Source organism: Cherax quadricarinatus, chromosome 96, assembly GCF_038502225.1.
Source record: "Cherax quadricarinatus isolate ZL_2023a chromosome 96, ASM3850222v1, whole genome shotgun sequence".
Lineage (NCBI taxonomy): Eukaryota > Metazoa > Arthropoda > Malacostraca > Decapoda > Parastacidae > Cherax > Cherax quadricarinatus.
In genome coordinates this window covers 1,602,671-1,626,211 of record NC_091387.1, presented here as the reverse complement: position 1 = coordinate 1,626,211, position 23,541 = coordinate 1,602,671, and the positions used below count along the sequence as shown (strand labels likewise).

The window sequence follows — 23,541 nt, the reverse complement described above, 5'->3', positions numbered from 1 at the left end:
CACACACACACACACACACACACACACACACACACACACACACACACACACACACACACACACACATTCCTAAAAGAAGAGGGTACGCTTATCCCGTTTATTAAATCGTTGCCTTCATTTCAGTGGATGTTTGTGTGTTGGTTACAGCAATAATACAGAAGGTATATTACGTTGTAACACAAGCACCATCAACATTTCCACTCTGTTAAGACTTTTACTTTCCCTGTTTACAAAAGAGGTTGTGACGTGCTGTAATCAACGCTCCACAATATTACTACATATTCAGAGCCCAGCCGCGTATTATGTATGGCTTGTTGTAGTGAGGTAAGCGGTCTTTATGTACAGGGCTTAGTTTATTGGTCTTGTTATAAAGGTCGTACTCAAGTCGTCATTGTTTTGTGGGCCAGTAGGCTTACTGTAGTGCTCCTTCTTTCTTATGTGAGGCTGCAAACCCGTGTGGTTATTCAGAGTTGATCCTTCGTTTGTTTGTAGTGTGAGATATTCTGATCAGTTATCAGTAGCTGAAAACACAGACAGACAGACACCCAACGTCTCAATAAGGGCCCTGTACACCGTGTATGTTAGGCCTATATTGGAGTATGCAGCACCAGTTGGGAACCCCCACCTAGCCAAGCATGTAAGGAATCTAGAGAAATTGCAAAGGTTTGCAACAAGACTGGTCCCAGAGCTAAGAGGTATGTCCTACGAGGAGAGGTTAAGGGAAATCAACCTGGCGAAACTGGAGGACAGGAGAGATAGGGGGGACATGATAACGACATACAAAATACTGAGAGGAATTGACAAGGTGGACAAAGACAGGATGTTCCAGAGATTGGACACAGTAACAAGGGGACACAGTTGGAAGTCGAAGACAAAGATGAATCACAGGGATGTCAGCCACAGAGTAATGAGGAAGTGGAATAGTTTGGGAAGCGATGTAGTGGAGGCAGGATCCATACATAGCTTTAAGCAGAGATATGATAAAGCTCACGGTTCAGGGAGAGTGACCTAGTAGCGAGGCCAGGAGCTTGGACTCGACCCCTGCAACCTCAACTAGGTGAGCACAACTAGGTGAGTACACACACACACAGACACACAGACACTCACACACACACACACACAGACACACACACACAGACACACAGACACAGACACACACACGCATATGTGTGGGGAACTCACAAGAAACGATCAAGAGGTATGTGAGGAGCTCAACACGAGATTTAAGGAAGTATTTACAGTAGAGACAGGAAGGACTCTGGGGGGACAGACCAGATGGGGACACCAACAAGGAATACACCAACAAGTGTTGGACGACATACATACAGATGAGGAGGAGGTGAAGAAACTGCTAAGGGACATCGATACCTCAAAGGCAATGGGACCGGACAACATCTCTCCATGGGTCCTTAGAGAGGGAGCAGATATGTTGTGCATACCACTTACCACAATCTTCAACACATCCCTGGAAACTGGGCAACTACCTGAGGTATGGAAGACGGCAAATGTAGTTCCCATTTTCAAAAAAAGGAGACAGAAAAGAGGCACTAAACTATAGACCTGTGTCATTGACGTGTATAGTATGCAAAAATTATGGAGAAGATTATCAGGAGGAGAGTGGTGGAGCACCTGGAACGGAACAGGAGTATAAATGCCAACCAGCACGGATTCACGGAAGGCAAATCCTGTGTCACAAACCTTCTGGAGTTTTATGATAAAATAACAGAAGTAAGACAAGAGAGAGAGGGGTGGGTTGATTGCATCTTCTTGGACTGCAAGAAGGCCTTTGACACAGTTCCTCACAAGAGATTAGTGCAGAAGCTAGAGCATCAGGCGCATATAACAGGAAGGGCACTGCAATGGATCAGAGAATACCTGACAGGGAGGCAACAACGAGTCATGGTACGTAATGATGTATCACAGTGGGCACCTGTGACGAGCGGGGTCCCACAGGGGTCGGTCCTAGGACCAGTGCTATTTTTGGGTATATGTGAACGACATGACGGAAGGGTTAGACTCAGAAGTGTCCCTGTTTGCAGATGATGTGAAGTTAATGAGGAGAATTAAATCTGATGAGGACCAGGCAGGACTTCAAAGAGACCTGGACAGACTGGACACCTGGTCCAGCACATGGACCAGGTGTCCATTTGCTGGACACCTGGGGAAGGGCACAGAAGACCACAGACAGAGTATACTAGGTGGCCAAAGACTGCAAACCTCACTCAAGGAGAAAGATCTTGGGGTGAGTATAACACCGAGCATGTCTCCGGAAGCACACATCAATCAGATAACTGCTGCAGCATATGGGCGCCTGGCAAACCTGAGAACAGCATTCCGATACCTTAGTAAGGAATCATTCAAGATACTGTACACCGTGTATGTCAGGCCCATACTGGAGTATGCAGCACCTGTTTGGAACCCCGCACTTGATAAAGCACGTCAAGAAACTAGAGAAAGTACAAAGGGTTTGCAACAAGGTTAGTTCCAGAGCTAAGGGGGAATGTCCTATGAAGAAAGATTAAGGGAAATCGGCCTGACGACACTGGAGGACAGGAGGGGTCAGGGAGACATGATAACGACATATAAAATACTGCGTGGAATAGACAAGGTGGACAAAGACAGGATGTTCCAGGGAGGGGACACAGAAACAAGAGGCCACAATTGGAAGTTGAAGACACAAATGAGTCAGAGAGATAGTAGGAAGTATTTCTTCAGTCATAGAGTTTGTAAGGCAGTGGAATAGCCTAGAAAATGACGTAGTGGAGGCAGGAACCATACACAGTTTTAAGACGAGGTTTGATAAAGCTCATGGAGCGGGGAGAGAGAGGGTCTAGTAGCAACCGGTGAAGAGGCGGGGCCAGGAGCTAGGACTCGACCCCCTGCAACCACAAATAGGTGAGTACAAATAGGTGAGTACACACACACAGACACACACACAGACACACACACAGACACACACACACAGACACACACACAGACAACAGGCCTAGTGTCTAATCGACATGTGCCTAGGACAAAATGGTAACTAAACACACACACACACACACTCGTGGAGGAGTCACGCGGTTTGAGCTCGTGTTTTGGTGGTAATTTCTGACTGTACCATAAGGAATAGAGTGTGGGATATAGGCGTGTGCATGCATAAGAGTGAATATAATCACTTAAGCCCCGAAAAAAGGAAATATAAGTGATCACAGAAAAGCAATTTAGTAAATAGTGACAGTTACTATGTGGGGGCCGTTGGAAGGGTGAACGGTTGTGTCAGGCCTAAATAGTGTTGCCATAATAACGCAGTGGGGTATTTTGAAGAATAAGTGCGACTCAAGATCAGGGGAGATAAGAGATATGTATAGATGTAGTAAATACAGTGAGTGAAAAAAAAGATGAGCAGAGACCACAGTGCCTACAGGTGGTTAGTTAGTGGAAAAATACCTGAGAAGCATCAAGCATTTTCATACTGGGACCCAGGACGGACGACAACATTACTCCACTGCCAGCTGTAAGTAATATTCTACCTAGTTTGAGCATAGGGGTCAGCACCAGTCTCTAGCTGGAAATTGGGGGTCACTCTCCTCGAGCTATCAGAATTAGAATAAGAAGCATTTACTGGCATTTAATAGAATTTATTGAGGTTTAGGAGAGTTAAAGCAGTTAATGATAGATAGCCTAGTATGAGAGGTAGCCTAGCGAAGCCTAGCATACAGAATTGAACGTAATTTTAGGCACAAGACAGTACAGTGGGAACCAAGAGATAGGGTACATATGTAGTACATACGAGGAAAATAAGGACTGCTTACATAAATGCATGCATACACACACATACATGCACACTAGGTGAGAACAGGATCTGCTGTTAGGCACTTGAATAGCTGTAGCACACACACACACACACTCACACACACACACACATACACACATGCACATACACATACACACATATATACAGGATTTCACACCTTTATGTGAATTGACCCTCTAACCCTTCCTTCTCTCTCTGTCTCTCTGTCTCTCTGTCTCTTTGTCTCTTTCCTCTCTTCCTCTCTCTCTCTCTCTCTCTCTCTCTCTCTCTCTCTATTCTCTCTCTATTCTTCTCTCTCTCTCTCTCTCTCTCTCTCTCTCTCTCTCTCTCTCTCTCTCTCTCTCTCTCTTACTCTTTCTGCCCTCTCTCTCTCTCTCTTAATCTTCTCTCTCCCTTCTCTATTCCTCTCTCTCTCTCTCTCTCCCTCTCTCTCCCTCTCTCTCTCCTTCTCTCTCTCTCTTTCCTCTCTCTCTTCTTTTTCTCTCCCTCTCTCTCTCTTCTCTCTCTCCTTTCTCTTCTCTCTCTCTCTCTCTCTCTCTCTCTCTCCTCTCTCTCTCTCTCTCTCTCTCTCTCTCTCTCTCTCTCTCTCTCTCTCTCTCTCTCTCCTTCTCTTCTCTCCTCCCTCTTCCTATCTTTCCCTCTCTCCCTCTCTCACTCTCCCTCATTCTCCCCTCTCTCTCCTACCTTTCCCTCTCTCTCTCTCTCTCTCTCTCTCTCTCTCTCTCTCTCTCTCTCTCTCTCTCTCTCTCTCTCTCTCTCTCTCTCTTTCTCTCTCTTTCCTTTACTGAAAAAAAATGGTTGGGACTCCGTGAGGAATCAGGGATCAGATGACAATGGTCAGTAGGAGGAATGGATGGAGGAGCAGTGGAGAAGGATGAGCAAGAATGGGAGAGAAAATTAGAGAGTTTTCTGAAAAAAATGGAGAAAGAGCCTCATAAAATGTAAAGAAGAGGTTGGAGAAGGAGACAAGAAATGGGAGGCACAAGTCGAAACTGCAGTAGACAGGTAAGGGTCCTAGAGTTTGAGGTAAACAGGCTGAAGCAAGTCTCAGGGCAGTGACTAGAGAAGACACAGCATATGAAGCTGAGAGGATTAATAGGAAGGTAGGAAATATGAATTATGCTTAAGGTCATATCAGCCTGCAAAGAAGGGTCAGGGGAGACAGGAAAGAGCAGCTGGGTGCAGATAGAGAGGGAGATAAGCTGAATGCTGAGGCACAAACTACCATGCTACCAAGAGCCACTGGAAAAATCAAGGGAGAAAATGACCATACAGACAGGAACCAGAGTCACAGAGGAAGAGGCAATGGGAGGAGGAAAGGGCAAAATCAGTGTTTATCCATGGGCTTCGGGAGAGAGAGGAAAATACACACACTGAAAGACGGCAGGAAGAAAGAAAGGAGATTGGGAAAATCATCACGGAAACAGGGGGAGAAGACATGGACGAGATTGTAAATTTTCAGAGAATAGGGGGGTACGTGAATGGGAGAAACCGACCGATCAAGCTGATTCTCAGGACAGAAACAGTGCAGAACAGGATCCTCCAAGAGAAACCAAGGTTGAAAAACTCGGAAGAGTACAAGAAGGTGTTCCTAAACAGACACAGAACACAAACAGAGAGACAGCAGCTGAGGGAGAGGACAAAAAAGCAACAGGAGATAGGAAAGGAAACAAGGATGGAACCAGCAGAGGTCAGTCAGAGCAGAGCAGAGCAGCAAGGGCAAGCACACACACAACTATCCTCAGAACCCCACAACCTATCACACCATCCCAAGACAAACTACAATCCATACCCACAGCTTCCACCCAACCCCCAATCATAGAATCCCACAGTATGCTACCAGGTCTCCCACCCTCACAGGCCCCCCAAACCACAGTGTTGGAAAGGAAACTAAAGGTATGGTACACAAACGCTGATGGAATAACAAACAAGTGGGAGGAGTGGCACGAAAGAGTCAAAGAGACATCACCGGACATCATAGCGCTTACAGAAACCAAGCTTACAAGTATGATAACAGATGCCATCTTTCCAATGGGATACCAGATCCTGAGGAAAGACAGAAGGAACAGGGGGGGTGGAGGAGTGGCACTGCTGATCAAACACCGATGGAATTTTGATGAGCTGGAGAGAGGAGACAGCGGAGAAGAAAGTGATTACTTAGCGGGAACGCTTCACTCTGGAGGTCCCAAGGTGGTACTTGCAGTGATGTATAACCCACCACAGAACAGCAGGAGACCAGGGCATGAGTATGACGAGAGCAATAGAGCGATGGTTGACACACTGGCTGCAGTGGCCAGAAGAGCTCATGCATGCAGGGCAAAGCTCCTGATCACGGGCAACTTTAACCACAAGGAGATCGACTGGGAGAACGTGGAGTCACATGGGGGCCAAGATACATGGAGGGCTAAGATGATGGAGGTGGTACTGGAAAACTTCATGTACCAACATGTAAGGGACACTACAAGAGAGGAGAGGATGAGCCAGCAAGACTGGACTTAGTATTCACCTTGAGCAGTGCAGATATTGAGGACATCACATATGAAAAACTTCTTTGGGCCAGCGATCATGTGGTTTTGAGCTTCGAATACACAGTAGAGCTACAAGCGGAGGGGGAAGCAGGAAGGCCAGGACAAATGAAACCAAACTACAGGAAAGGGGACTACACGGGAATGAGGAACTTCCTGAACGGGGTTCAGTGGGACAGAGAACTGGCATGGAAGCCAGTTAATGAGATGATGGAATATGTAGCAACAATGTGCAAGGAGGCTGAGGAGAGGTTTGTACCCAAGGGTAACAGGAATAATGAAAAAGCCAGGATGAGCCCATGGTTTACCCAAAGGTGCAAGGAGGCAAAAACCAAGTGTGCTAGGGAATGGAAGAAATATAGAAGGCAAAGGACCCAGGAGAATAAGGAGAGCAGTCGTAGAGCCAGAAACGAATATGCACAGATAAGAAGGGAGGCCCAACTACAATATGAAAACGACATAGCAGCGAAAGCCAAATCTGACACGAAGCTGTTATACAGCCACATCAGGAGGAAAACAACAGTCAAGGACCAGGTAATAAGGCTAAGGAAGGAAGGAGGAGAGACAACAAGAAATGATCGTGAAGTATGTGAGGAACTCAACAAGAGATTCAAAGAAGTGTTCACAGAGGAGACAGAAGGGGCTCCAGAGGGACGGAGAGGTGTGGCACATCACCAGGTGCTGGACACGGTACACACAACCGAGGAAGAAGTGAAGAGGCTTCTGAGTGAGCTAGATACCTCAAAGGCAATGGGGCCAGATAACATCTCTCCATAGGTCCTGAGATAGGGAGCAGAGGCGCTATGTGTACCCTTAACAACAATATTCAATACATCTATCGAAACAGGGAGATTGCCTGAGGCATGGAAGACAGCAAATGTAGTCCCAATCTTTAAAAAAGGAGACAGACATGAAGCACTAAACTACAGACCAGTGTCACTGACATGTATAGTATGCAAAGTCATGGAGAAGATTGTCAGGAGAAGAATGGTGGAACACCTAGAAAGGAATGATCTCATCAACAGCACCCAACATGGTTTCAGGGACGGGAAATCCTGTGTCACAAACCTACTGGAGTTGTATGACAAGGTGACAGCAGTAAGACAAGAGAGAGAGGGGTGGGTGGATTGCATTTTCTTGGACTGCAAGAAGGCGTTTGACACAGTTCCACACAAGAGATTGGTGCAAAAACTGGAGGACCAAGCAGGGATAACAGGGAAGGCACTACAACGGATCAGGGAATATTTGTCAGGAAGACAGCAGCGAGTAATGGTACGTGGCGAGGTGTCAGAGTGGGCACCTGTGACCAGCGGGGTCCCACAGGGGTCAGTCCTAGGACCAGTGCTGTTTCTGGTATTTGTGAACGACATGACGGAAGGAATAGACTCTGAGGTGTCACTGTTTGCAGATGACGTGAAGTTGATGAGAAGAATTCATTCGATCGAAGACCAGGCAGAACTACAAAGGGATCTGGACAGGCTGCAGACCTGGTCCAGCAATTGGCTCCTGGAGTTCAATCCCACCAAGTGCAAAGTCATGAAGATTGGGGAAGGGCAAAGAAGACCGCATACGGAGTACAGTCTAAGGGGCCAGAGACTACAAACCTCACTCAAGGAAAAAGATCTTGGGGTGAGTATAACACCAGGCACATCTCCTGAAGCGCACATCAACCAAATAACTGCTGCAGCATATGGGCGCCTGGCAAACCTCAGAACAGCATTCCGACATCTTAATAAGGAGTCGTTCAGGACCCTGTACACCGTGTATGTTAGGCCCATATTGGAGTATGCGGCACCAGTTTGGAACCCACACCTAGCCAAGCACGTAAAGAAACTAGAGAAAGTGCAAAGGTTTGCAACAAGACTAGTCCCAGAGCTAAGAGGTATGTCCTACGAGGAGAGGTTAAGGGAAATCAACCTGACGACACTGGAGGACAGGAGAGATAGGGGGGACATGATAACGACTTACAAAATACTGAGAGGAATTGACAAAGTGGACAAAGACAGGATGTTGCAGAGATTGGACACAGCAACAAGGGGACACAGTTGGAAGCTGAAGACACAGATGAATCACAGGGATGTTAGGAAGTATTTCTTCAGCCACAGAGTAGTCAGGAAGTGGAATAGTTTGGGAAGAGATGTAGTGGAGGCAGGATCCATACATAGCTTTAAGCAGAGGCACGATAAAGCTCATGGTTCAGGGAGAGTGACCTAGTGGCGACCAGTGAAGAGGCGGGGCCAGGAGCTTGGACTCGACCCCTGCAACCTCAACTAGGTGAGTACACACACACACACACACACACACACACACACACACTGCTGCAGCATATGGGCGCCTAGCAAACCTCAGAACAGCATTCCGACATCTTAATAAGGAGTCGTTCAGGACCCTGTACACCGTGTACGTTAGGCCCATATTGGAGTATGCGGCACCAGTTTGGAACCTACACCTAGCCAAGCATGTAAGGGAATTAGAGAAAGTGCAAAGGTTTGCAACAAGACTAGTCCTGGAGCTATGGGGCATGTCCTACGAGAAGTTAAGGAAAATCGACCTGACGGCACTGGAGGACAGGAGAGATAGGGGGGACATGATAACGAAATAAAATACTGAGAGGAATAGACAAGGTGGACAAAGACAGGATGTCCCAGAGATTGGACACAGCAACAAGGTGACACAGTTGGAAGTTGAAGACTCAGATGAATCACAGGGATGTTAGGAAGTATTTCTTCAGCCACAGAGTAGTCAGGAAGTGGAATAGTCTGGCAAGTGATGTAGTGGAGGCAGGATCCATACATAGCTTTAAGCAGAGGTATGATAAAGCTCATGGTACAAGAGTGTCCTAGTAGCGACCAGTGAAGAGGTGGGGCCAGGAGCTGTGAATCGACCCCTGCAACCACAACTAGGTGAGTACAACTAGGTGAGGACACACACACACACTAAAAGGGTCCAGTGTTTGGGTTTATTCATGTTGTCGTTTTTTTCCCGTTTTATGGAGTCAGCTTCGTGAGGTTGACCAGACTAATGTCCACTATAACACCACCACACTTAACTTTATACACTCATCACAGCATCCAGTATCAAGTCTACACTGCTTTCTTTACCGAATGATTCCATAAACCTCACTACATCCACTATATTGGGAGAAGAGTGCAATGGACAAGTGAATTAGCAGCAGCTGCAACACAGCAAGAGGCATTCTTGAGCTTTCCCAGCACTCGGGCTTCGGCCCAAAGCTGGGGTGTGGCTCCAAAAGGATCCTGTAGTGCTTGCTGCCTTTGCACCTCCTGATATCATTTGCTGCTATGCAGTTGCCACACCCTTCGAGCCCAGTGTGGGCGGGGTTTATGGCAGCCCAAGGTGCCTAGCTTCTCCCTCTGAGCCCTTGGGGGCGGAAAATGGGGCCAGGCCTGGGGACACCTGTTCCCAGAAGATGAGGAGGCACATGTACCTCCTCCCATGGCAGACACTGGTCTGAGACACTCCCTAGACAGGGAGCCAAGGCCGGGCCACCTCTTGGAAAATACCTGCGAATCTAGAATAGAACACTAAATTGTGGGAACACCAGCAGTGTGTTGCTACACTGTTCTGTGGGATAGTTACAGTGTTGTAACACCAGCAGTGTGTTGCTACACTGTTCTGTGTGATAGTTACAGTGTTGTAACACCAACAGTGTGTTGCTACACTGTTCTGTGTGATAGTTACAGTGTTGTAACACCAGCAGTGTGTTGCTACACTGTTCTGTGTGATAGTTACAGTGTTGTAACACCAACAGTGTGTTGCTACACTGTTCTGTGTGATAGTTACAGTGTTGTAACACCAGCAGTGTGTTGCTACACTGTTCTGTGTGATAGTTACAGTGTTGTAACACCAGCAGTGTGTGGCTACACTGTTCTGTGTGATAGTTACATTGTGGGAATAAAGGCTAGGTTTTTCCCTGTCAAATTGCATCATCTGTGACGATAGGCAATAATCAGATCGGTGACTGCTCTGCACACCCACTCAGAATATATCAGAGTATTACCTGATACAGTATACTGCTGTTGGCTGCAGTATATGTAGCAAGACGCGAGGTAATGATAAGTTGCAGTCCAAAATATGTAGTTCGTTGGTAATACTTCGTGTTGTCTGGTCCTCCGGTGATCGCATCGCAGTGCCTGCGGTTACACCTGATGACGGGTAAAAAGTTGAATTCTCAAGTAGCTTATTGGTTGGACTCAGCTCACAACTGAAGGAGTTGTGGTTCGATTACCGAGCAGGAGAGAGTGTGAACTTACTTGTATCTGCTGCCACTGTCCTATGAGAAATAGGTACCCCTGCTGCCCCTGTTCACCTAGCAGTAAGTAGGTACCTAGGTGTTAGTCTCTGAATATCTGCTGTCAGTGTTCACCTAGCAGTAAGTGGGTACATGGGTGCTAGTCACCTTACACCTGCTGTCACTGTTCACCTAGCAATAATTAGGTACCTGGGTGTTAGTCGACTCTTGAGGATGGCATCCTGGGCAGGAGGAGACGTATAGACAAGTCACTAGCAGAAGCTACAGCTTCGTGACATACTGGCAGCAAGGTATACTGACAGCAGGGATTAGAAAGAGCAGGATATACTGAGAGAAAGATATTCTAACAACAGGGAATACTGAGAACAGGGTATACTGACAGCTAGGTATACCGAAAGCAGGATTTACTGAGAGCAGGTTATACTGAGATCATGGGTATACGGAAAGCAGAGTATACTGAGAGCATGGGGAGACTTAGAGCAGAGTATACTAAGAGAAACTGTCTTGACATTATTGTATTCCTTAACAGATAGGTCAGCTAACATTATTACTCCCAGGTCTTCACGTCTCCCTTTAATTCTATTTCGTGATCTTGTATACTGTATGCAGTGTCCCTTCATTCTTTCCATATCTAAATATAACTTGTTAACATTGAACGCCATGTTATTTTTTTCTTGCAGTTTCCCCGAGTCTTAAACAGAAGTCATTTTCAAACTTGTTTTAGCATCATCCACAAATGATAAGAAGCTGTGGTCAATGTTTTTATCTATGTCTGCTATGAGGATAAGAAATGGACGTACCAGGACCCTGCCTGAGTATACTTAACTTTTTACCTCGCTAATACTCACGGATTTTGCTCGTTTTTAGTGCAAGATGTGTGTGTCAGAAAGTTGAGGCTTCAGTTGCCTTCGTTCTCATTTATAACCTGTTACCTCACTCTCTGTGCAGTCACCTCCACTCATAACATTTGTCATATCTTCAAAAATATGAATACACATCATTTGTATTTTGAGTTTCTTACAAGAAGTTATGCCTAGGCAAAATACTCCAGTACCTGCTGGTAGTATATTCTGTATAATATACTCCAGTACCTGCTGGTATTAAATTCTGTATAATATACTCCAGTACCTGCTGGTATTAAATTCTGTATAATATACTCCAGTACCTGCTGGTAGTATATTCTGTATAATATACTCCAGTACCTGCTGGTATTAAATTCTGTATAATATACTCCAGTACCTGCTGGTAGTATATTCTGTATAATATACTCCAGTACCTGCTGGTAGTATATTCTGTATAATATACTCCAGTACCTGCTGGTATTAAATTCTGTATAATATACTCCAGTACCTGCTGGTATTAAATTCTGTATAATATACTCCAGTACCTGCTGGTAGTATATTCTGTATAATATACTCCAGTACCTGCTGGTATTAAATTCTGTATAATATACTCCAGTACCTGCTGGTAGTATATTCTGTATAATATACTCCAGTACCTGCTGGTAGTATATTCTGTATAATATACTCCAGTACCTGCTGGTATTAAATTCTGTATAATATACTCCAGTACCTGCTGGTAGTATATTCTGTATAATATACTCCAGTACCTGCTGGTAGTATATTCTGTATAATATACTCCAGTACCTGCTGGTATTAAATTCTGTATAATATACTCCAGTACCTGCTGGTAGTATATTCTGTATAATATACTCCAGTACCTGCTGGTATTAAATTCTGTATAATATACTCCAGTACCTGCTGGTAGTATATTCTGTATAATATACTCCAGTACCTGCTGGTATTAAATTCTGTATAATATACTCCAGTACCTGCTGGTAGTATATTCTGTATAATATACTCCAGTACCTGCTGGTAGTATATTCTGTATAATATACTCCAGTACCTGCTGGTAGTATATTCTGTATAATATACTCCAGTACCTGCTGGTAGTATATTCTGTATAATATACTCCAGTACCTGCTGGTAGTATATTCTGTATAATATACTCCAGTACCTGCTGGTAGTATATTCTGTATAATATACTCCAGTACCTGCTGGTAGTATATTCTGTATAATATACTCCAGTACCTGCTGGTAGTATTTTCTGTATAATATACTCCAGTACCTGCTGGTAGTATATTCTGTATAATATACTCCAGTACCTGCTGGTAGTATATTCTGTATAATATACTCCAGTACCTGCTGGTAGTATTTTCTGTATAATATACTCCAGTACCTGCTGGTAGTATTTTCTGTATAATATACTCCAGTACCTGCTGGTTGTATATTCTGTATAATATACTCCAGTACCTGCTGGTTGTATATTCTGTATAATATACTCCAGTACCTGCTGGTTGTATATTCTGTATAATATACTCCAGTACCTGCTGGTAGTATATTCTGTATAATATACTCCAGTACCTGCTGGTAGTATTTTCTGTATAATATACTCCAGTACCTGCTGGTAGTATTTTCTGTATAATATACTCCAGTACCTGCTGGTAGTATATTCTGTATAATATACTCCAGTACCTGCTGGTATTAAATTCTGTATAATATACTCCAGTACCTGCTGGTAGTATATTCTGTATAATATACTCCAGTACCTGCTGGTAGTATATTCTGTATAATATACTCCAGTACCTGCTGATAGTATATTCTGTATAATATACTCCAGTACCTGCTGGTAGTATATTCTGTATAATATACTCCAGTACCTGCTGGTTGTATATTCTGTATAATATACTCCAGTACCTGCTGGTAGTATATTCTGTATAATATACTCCAGTACCTGCTGGTAGTATATTCTGTATAATATACTCCAGTACCTGCTGGTAGTATATTCTGTATAATATACTCCAGTACCTGCTGATAGTATATTCTGTATAATATACTCCAGTACCTGCTGATAGTATATTCTGTATAATATACTCCAGTACCTGCTGATAGTATATAACTCTAGAGGGAATTGACAGTAGCTCCTCTAGCAAAGGTTACACTTAGGTAGGTCTACATCAGCTGCTGGTGTAGACTCTCAGAAGTATACTTTAACATTAATAGGTTTGAAACCTATAGACTGCACAAAGTTTACTAAGACTGCTGTTTGAATGTACTGGGATATATACACCTCTCAGTGTATATACATTAATATATATATTCTTTTTGATATATTCACAGTGAAAGATACATACTGAGATATATACCTCTCATTGAATATATATATATATATATATATATATATATATATATATATATATATATATATATATATATGTATATATATATATATATATATATATATATATATATATATATATATATATATATATATATATATATAAGGTTCTCCCCGGAGCTGTTTGAATATTTTCTTCTCCTACCACCCCCCTATATATTTTATATTCTTATGTGAACATTTATTAATAAACAGAATACATTTACAGAAAACACAAACATGAATACAACGGTACAATATATTAAAGATTATGAATTTCCTCCAGCTCCTCCGAAGCCGGACGCGAGCCAAGTATGCAGCAAGCATTTCCCCTCTGGATGGCCACCTGAGGCGCTGGAACATGAAAGTGGCTGCCCTTGGGTCCCTGGTGGTGTCGATGAGTCTGGAACCCAGTTCTTTAAGAAAACGTGTGGCATTTTTCCCCCCATGATCCCAAGGTCTCTGATCCCACTTGGACAAATTGATACTGTTGGCTTATGTCCCTGTACTTGCTGATTTTGTACTCCTCCCTGTGGTCAGCAGCTCCTCCCTGTCGCCCCACACTGTGTTGGATATAGGTGTCAGCCAGTGTGGACACACAGGTATAGTCCAAGGAAAGATGGTGATCCCATCAGGGCAGTTTGCTGGGTTGTGGGTATTGTTGGCTGCTAGTGATCGGGGCTCCCTCTCGGCTGGGCATCCAGCTGTAGCAAGGGTTCTCTTTATGATGTCGTTGACCTCATTGTGTCTTGCATGCCAGCCCTTGGTTTTGGAACAGTTAAGACCATGTAGACCGTATTGGTCTGCTTGCGCCTCGCCGCAAATACATGTATATTCTGTATGAATTGGAACAACAAGGCGCAGAGCCACAGCAATACTGAGGATCTTAGGGTCGAGTCGCGTTCCCATTGCCGAAATGGGAACTGTTTGGAGGAAGTCCCTGTATAACGGGATTATTTGGTATTCTGGTAGCGGGGATTTAATGATACGTCTTCGGAGGCTTCTTACTTTATTGTTAAGTAGTGGTGGGTACACAGGCTTGTGTGTTTGTGCCCATGGCCCAGGCAGGGCCATCCCACGAGAGAGAGCTGGGAGGCCTTGTGTCTTCCTGCTAGGCCGCTGTGTGAGTCAGGCAGAGGCATGGGCCGGCAGGCTGGCGTGCCTACCGAGAGGCCTGGCTAGAGAGGGCAGCACCTGAGTGGCGCGAAATATGAACTAAGCTGGCAGACAGCATGGGCTGTCTGTGCAGACAGTACAGGCTGTCTACACCTGGAGTGATGTGCAGTCACAGCTTGGAGAAGGGCAGTCTCCCTGTCTGATGTTACAGCCCTAAGCATGTTGGCAAGCACCTTTCAAGTGATCGGGCCATCCCAGCTTGACTGTTTGTAGGCCAGTGCTGCACTAGGGTTTGGTGCTTGAACAGCAAGTCTCCCATTCAGTGATGGCACTGGCGTAGCTAGGGTCCTGTATTCTTACTGAGTCACTGAGGTTGTCTGGAAAATTAGTATTAACTCATTTGGTGCTATGGAAGAGGATAAGAAAGCTGGTAGGGCAATGTGGGAGGATTTGCATACTCCCAGCCCCCTCAAGACTGACCGGAAGTGAGGCTTGCAACCACTGTCCATCTCAAGGGAAAGATTCAATACACTCTCTACCATGGTCTTAAGAAGAGAGTCATATTCCTTGAGTTTCGGACTACTAAAGGATGGGGAGCATCTCAGGAAGTAGGTAAGTTTTGGGATTGACATATATATATATATATATATATATATATATATATATATATATATATATATATATATATATATATATATATATATATATATATATATATTATTTTTTATTTTATTATCACACTGGCCGATTCCCACCAAGGCAGGGTGGCCCGAAAAAGAAAAATTTTCACCATCATTCACTCCATCACTGTCTTACCAGAAGGGTGCTTTACACTACAGTTTTTAAACTGCAACATTAACACCCCTCCTTCAGAGTGCAGGCAATGTACTTCCCATCTCCAGGACTCAAGTCCGGCCTGCCGGTTTCCCTGAATCCCTTCATAAATGTTACTTTGCTCACACTCCAACAGCACGTCAAGTATTAAAAACCATTTGTCTCCATTCACTCCTATCAAACACGCTCACGCATGCCTGCTGGAAGTCCAAGCCCCTCGCACACAAAACCTCCTTTACCCCCTCCCTCCAACCTTTCCTAGGCCGACCCCTACCCCGCCTTCCTTCCACTACAGACTGATACACTCTTGAAATCATTCTGTTTCGCTCCATTCTCTCTACATGTCCGAACCACCTCAACAACCCTTCCTCAGCCCTCTGGACAACAGTTTTGGTAATCCCGCACCTCCTCCTAACTTCCAAACTACGAATTCTCTGCATTATATTCACACCACACATTGCCCTCAGACATGACATCTCCACTGCCTCCAGCCTTCTCCTTGCTGCAACATTCATCACCCATGCTTCACACCCATATAAGAGCGTTGGTAAAACTATACTCTCATACATTCCCCTCTTTGCCTCCAAGGACAAAGTTCTTTGTCTCCACAGACTCCTAAGTGCACCACTCACTCTTTTTCCCTCATCAATTCTATGATTCACCTCATCTTTCATAGACCCATCCGCTGACACGTCCACTCCCAAATATCTGAATACGTTCACCTCCTCCATACTCTCTCCCTCCAATCTGATATTCAATCTTTCATCACCTAATCTTTTTGTTATCCTCATAACCTTACTCTTTCCTGTATTCACCTTTAATTTTCTTCTTTTGCACACCCTACCAAATTCATCCACCAATCTCTGCAACTTCTCTTCAGAATCTCCCAAGAGCACAGTGTCATCAGCAAAGAGCAGCTGTGACAACTCCCACTTTGTGTGTGATTCTTTATCTTTTAACTCCACGCCTCTTGTCAAGACCCTCGCATTTACTTCTCTTACAACCCCATCTATAAATATATTAAACAACCACGGTGACATCACACATCCTTGTCTAAGGCCTACTTTTACTGGGAAAAAATTTCCCTCTTTCCTACATACTCTAACTTGAGCCTCACTATCCTCGTAGAAACTCTTCACTGCTTTCAGTAACCTACCTCCTACACCATACACTTGCAACATCTGCCACATTGCCCCCCTATCCACCCTGTCATACGCCTTTTCCAAATCCATAAATGCCACAAAGACCTCTTTAGCCTTATCTAAATACTGTTCACTTATATGTTTCACTGTAAACACCTGGTCCACACACCCCCTACCTTTCCTAAAGCCTCCTTGTTCATCTGCTATCCTATTCTCCGTCTTACTCTTAATTCTTTCAATTATAACTCTACCATACACTTTACCAGGTATACTCAACAGACTTATCCCCCTATAATTTTTGCACTCTCTTTTATCCCCTTTGCCTTTATACAAAGGAACTATGCATGCTCTCTGCCAATCCCTAGGTACCTTACCCTCTTCCATACATTTATTAAATAATTGCACCAGCCACTCCAAAACTATATCCCCACCTGCTTTTAACATTTCTATCTTTATCCCATCAATCCCGGCTGCCTTACCCCCTTTCATTTTACCTACTGCCTCACGAACTTCTCCCACACTCACAACTGGCTCTTCCTCACTCCTACAAGATGTTATTCCTCCTTGCCCTATACACGAAATCACAGCTTCCCTATCTTCATCAGCATTTAACAATTCCTCAAAATATTCCCTCCATCTTCCCAATATATATATATATATATATATATATATATATATATATATATATATATATATATATATATATATATATATATATATATATATATATATATATATATATATATATATATATATATATATACATACATACACATACATACATACACATACATACATACACATACATATATACACATACATGCATACACATACATACATACACATACATACATACATTCTACGTACTTAATACCACAGTCACTGCCTTATTATCTAAGCTGGCAAAATTTACACCAAAAGCGTCATTAACATTTTGAGAGACAGGTCCCCTAAGGGTCAAGAACACACTGTGAATTTCAGTAATTGTTACCTCTGTTGCCACTTTTACTCTCACACAAGGAAATAATTGTTACAATTCACTTATCTGACCATGACAAGCAGTTACTATAATGTTGATTCAGGTAGCCAGATTATATAGCTTATACACACTGTAATAATTATAGACTGGAAAGTAATTGTGATTTGTATAGTTCTCGGGTGTAGAGTCTGGGATTTTGATGGTAGTTATCCACTAACAGTGGTAGTTATCCATTAACAGTGGTAGTTATTGACTAACAGTGATAGTTATTGACTAACAGTGATAGTTATTGACTAACAGTGATAGTTATCCACTAACAGTGGTAGTTATTGACTAACAGTGGTAGTTATTGACTAACAGTGGTAGTTATTGACTAACAGTGGTAGTTATTGACTAACAGTAATAGTTATCCACTAACATTGATAGTTATCCATTAACAGTGGTAGGTATCCACTAACATTGGTAGTTATCCATTAACAGTGGTAGTTATCCACTAACAGTGGTAGTTATTGACTAACAGTGGTAGTTATCCACTAACAGTGGTAGTTATTGACTAACAGTGGTAGTTATTGACTAACAGTGGTAGTTATTGACTAACAGTGATAGTTATCCACTAACATTGATAGTTATCCATTAACAGTGGTAGGTATCCACTAACAGTGGTAGTTATCCATTAACAGTGGTAGGTATCCATTAACAGTGGTAGTTATTGACTAACAGTGGGAGTTATTGACTAACAGTGGTAGTTATTGACTAACAGTGGTAGTTATTGACTAACAGTGGTAGTTATTGACTAACAGTGGTAGTTATTGACTAACAGTGGTAGTTATTGACTAACAGTGGTAGTTATTGACTAACAGTGGTAGTTATTGACTAACAGTGGTAGTTATTGACTAAGAGTGATAGTTATCCACTAACATTGGTAGTTATTGACTAACAGTGGTAGTTATTGACTAACAGTGGTAGTTATTGACTAAGAGTGATAGTTATCCACTAACAGTGGTAGTTAACCACTAACAGTGGTAGTTAATGACTAACAGTGGTAGTTATCCACTAACAGTGATAGTTATTGACTAATAGTGATAGTTATCCACTAACAGTGGTAGTTATCCATTAACAGTGGTTAGTTATCCACTAACAGAGGTAGTTATCCACTAACAGTGATAGTTATTGACTAATAGTGGTAGTTATCCACTAACAGTGGTAGGTATCCATTAACAGTGGTAGTTATCCATTAACAGTGGTTAGTTATCCACTAACAGAGGTAGTTATCGTCTAACAGTGATAGTTATTGACAGTGGCTCACTAACATTATGAGTCAGTGCAGTACGTTGTGAGTCATTGACTCACCTGCTGTGAGTCAGTAAGATCAATTGTTCATCCCTCATTCACCTCTAGTGAGTCATTTAGTGAGTCGGTGGATGTAATACTGTGCCAGTCAGTCAGCTGTGAGTCAGCTGTGAGTCAGCTGTGAGTCAGACTGACTCACTCCGCTCTCTCAATTACAACGATAAAGTTAATTACGTGTTCAGCTTAATTACAATTTAATCCTCTACGTCATTAGCTTTGGTGGCTTACGGTAATTAATTACCGTTTTTTGTCAGCCTTACCTTCTGCTTTGTTTGTTTGTTGTTTGTTTGTTTCAGTTAACACCTGTATATATATATATATATATATATATATATATATATATATATATATATATATATATATATATATATATATATATATATATATATATATATATATATATATATATATATATATATATATGTCGTGGCGAGTAGGAAAAACTTGGTATTTTAGATTAAATATCAACGCTCTTCTTGCCGAATAAGACAAGCTAAAATTTGTGTATGCAATAATTTGGCAAAAATCATTCTGAACTTAAGAAAAAAATATATTTCGTTGTGTTTATTATTGAATTTTTGTAAACTTATCTGAAATATATTTAGATGGATTAGGGTAAATTAAGTTGGGCTTGTTATAATAAGGTCAGGTAAGTTTTCTAAGGTGCTTTTGGTGCAAAATTATTAATTTTTATATTAATATAAATGAAAAAAAATATATCTTTAAACGTATAAGAGAAAATTTAGAAAGAACTAAATTTTAAATTAGTTCTTGTTAATAGACAAATTTTACCTATTCTGCACCACACACACACACACACAACACACACACACACACACACACACACACACACACACACACACGCACACACACACACACACACACACACACACACACACACACACACACAGACACACACACACAGTCTTCCTTCACAGTCTTCCTTCACAGTCTTCCTTCACAGTCTTCCTTCACAGTCTTCCTTCACAGTCTTCCTTCACAGTCTTCCTTCACAGTCTTCGTTCACAGTCTTCCTTCACAGTCTTCCTTCACAGTATTCCTTCACAGTCTTCCTTCACAGTATTCCTTCACAGTCTTCCTTCACAGTCTTCCTTCACAGTCTTCCTTCACAGTCTTCCTTCACAGTCTTCCTTCACAGTCTTCCTTCACAGTCTTCCTTCACAGTCACAGTCTTCCTTCACAGTCTTCCTTCACAGTCTTCCTTCACAGTCTTCCTTCACAGTATTCCTTCACAGTCTTCCTTCACAGTCTTCCTTCACAGTCTTCCTTCACAGTCTTCCTTCACAGTCTTCCTTCACAGTCTTCCTTCACAGTATTCCTTCACAGTCTTCCTTCACAGTCTTCCTTCACAGTCTTCCTTCACAGTATTCCTTCACAGTCTTCCTTCACAGTATTCCTTCACAGTCTTCCTTCACAGTCTTCCTTCACAGTATTCCTTCACAGTATTCCTTCACAGTCTTCCTTCACAGTCTTCCTTCACAGTATTCCTTCACAGTATTCCTTCACAGTATTCCTTCACAGTATTCCTTCACAGTATTCCTTCACAGTATTCCTTCACAGTATTCCTTCACAGTCTTCCTTCACAGTCTTCCTTCACAGTATTCCTTCACAGTATTCCTTCACAGTATTCCTTCACAGTATTCCTTCACAGTATTCCTTCACAGTATTCCTTCACAGTATTCCTTCACAGTTGCGTCTGGACCTCGTAACGTTCTCAACAACAGATAGATGTAAATGTTGGTATTTTTATCTATTTTCTCTCTATTTTCTATCTATCAGGAGGCCTGCACTTACGTCGAGTCTAATATTACCATTTACGTTAATAATTGCAATATCTTAAATATTTTTGATAAGAAGTGAGAGGTGGATATAGAGTAGCAGTTATTACAGGCGTGTACAACTCTATTGCTAAAGCTGTTAGAAGTGATTCTGATGTCAACACTGTCGTTCATGGGGGGATTTCTCCCCTACCATTCACTGATTCAGTCATTATTATTCCCCCATTCCTCAGATATTGTATGATTAAATGGGTTTGCCGTCACCCCATAAATACAATAATAATTCTTACTGTATGTGTGCTCAAATTGTTAATAAATAAATAAAATACTGCAAAACGTCTCTATGATAAATACCGATCATTAATTACATCGTTAAGTGGGCGAAATGTGCAGATTTTTCTCTAACAAATGTAAATCTCGGAAAAATGTCAGGTTTTTGAGGTAGGCCCATGTTGTTATAGGCAGTATTTAGAACATTTACAGGCGTGCAATTTCTAGTGTGACTGGTACATAAATTCCTTTTCACAGGGAACACCTACCCTACCATCAGCCAGTCAGATCGGCGAGTGGAGCCCATTAGACGAGTCCAAGAATACGGATTACCAAGTAAGATTTAAACGCATGTCCTCTCGCCCCAAACCCCAAGCCAAGACCCAAAACCCAAGCCAAGACCCAAACCCCAAGCCAAGACCCAAGACCCAAGACCCAAGCCCTTCCCATTAAAGTCCAGATTCCCGTGTTAGGTAGTGTCTTACCGTAAACAAAACATCGACTTTCTTAAGGTCGGGCCAAGAAAACACCATCTCTAAATTCCTGTATTTTTAGAGCAAATAACTTTGTTTACTCTTAAAGCAGACAACTTTGTTTACTCTTAAAGCAAGCAACTTTGTTTACTCTTAAAGCAAACAACTTTGTTTACTCTTAAAGCAAACAACTTTGTTTACTCTTAAAGCAAACAACTTTGTTTACTTTTAAAGCAAACAACTTCGTTAACTCTTAAAGTAAGCAACTTTGTTTACTCTTAAAGCAAACAACTTTGTTTACCCTTAAAGCAAGCAACTTTGTTAACTGTTAAAGTAAACAACTTTTTTTACTCTTAAAGCAAACAACTTTGTTTACCCTTAAAGCAAACAACTTTGTTTACTCTTAAAGCAAGCAACTTTGTTTACCCTTAAAGCAAACAACTTTGTTTACTCTTAAAGCAAGCAACTTTGTTTACTTTTAAACCAAACAACTTTGTTTACTATTAAAGCAAACAACTTTGTTTACTCTTAAAGCAAACAACTTTGTTTACTCTTAAAGCAAGCAACTTTGTTTATCCTTAAAGCAAGCAACTTTGTTTACCCTTAAAGCAAACAACTTTGTTTACTTTTAAAGCAAGCAACTTTGTTTACTCTTAAAGCAAGCAACTTTGTTTATCCTTAAAGCAAGCAACTTTGTTTACCCTTAAAGCAAACAACTTTGTTTACTTTTAAAGCAAGCAACTTTGTTTACCCTTAAAGCAAACAACTTTGTTTACTTTTAAAGCAAGCAACTTTGTTTACTCTTAAAGCAAACAACTTTGTTTACTTTTAAAGCAAGCAACTTTGTTTACTTTTAAAGCAAGCAACTTTGTTTACTCTTAAAGCAAACAACTTTGTTTACTTTTAAAGCAATCATCTCTATAATCTTAAAGCAAACAACTTTGTTTACTTTTAAAGCAATCATCTCTGTATAAGCTTAAAGCAAGTATGATTTTGCATTTTTAAGGCAAGCAGTTTTGTCTACTCTTGAAGGCAAACAATTTTGTCTACTCTTGAAGGCAAACAATTTTGTCTACTCTTGAAGGCAAACAATTTTGTCTACTCTTGAAGGCAAGCAATTTTGTCTACTCTTAAAGGCAAGCAATTTTGTCTACTCTTGGAGGCAAGCAATTTTGTCTACTCTTGGAGGCAAACAACTTTGTCTACTCTTAAAGGCAAGCAATTTTGTCTACTTTTTAATCCAAGCAATTTTGTCTACTCTTGAAGGCAAGCAATTTTGTATACTCTTGAAGGCAAACAATTTTGTCTACTCTTAAAGGCAAACAATTTTGTCTACTCTTGGAGGCAAGCAATTTTGCCTACTCTTGGAGGCAAGCAATTTTGTCTACTCTTGAAGGCAAGCAATTTTGTCTACTCTTGAAGGCAAGCAATTTTGTCTACTCTTGAAGGCAAGCAATTTTGTCTACTCTTGCAGGCAAGCAATTTTGTCTACTCTTGAAGGCAAGCAATTTTGTCTACTCTTGAAGGCAAACAATTTTGTCTACTCTTGCAGGCAAGCAATTTTGTCTACTCTTGAAGGCAAACAATTTTGTCTACTCTTGAAGGCAAGCAATTTTGTCTACTCTTGAAGGCAAACAATTTTGTCTATTCTTGCAGGCAAGCAATTTTGTCTACTCTTGAAGGCAAGCAATTTTGTCTACTCTTGGAGGCAAGCAATTTTGTCTACTCTTGGAGGCAAGCAATTTTGTCTACTCTTGGAGGCAAG

At 42.0% G+C, this 23,541-nt stretch overlaps 1 protein-coding gene across 10 annotated transcripts in view; it reads left to right on the top strand.

The window, feature by feature from the left end:
* Positions 1–23,541, top strand: part of nab (NGFI-A-binding protein homolog) — a 1,330,987-nt gene that overhangs the window by 379,731 nt on the left and 927,715 nt on the right. For 8 of the 10 annotated variants that reach the window (XM_070104957.1, XM_070104966.1, XM_070104961.1 and 5 more), the window contains exon 3: positions 21,562–21,639. The exons of the other annotated variants lie outside the window; for them this stretch is intronic. In XM_070104957.1, the coding sequence (XP_069961058.1) occupies positions 21,562–21,639 (78 nt within the window). The remainder of the gene's footprint in view (positions 1–21,561; positions 21,640–23,541) is intronic. 10 annotated transcript variants of the gene reach the window in all.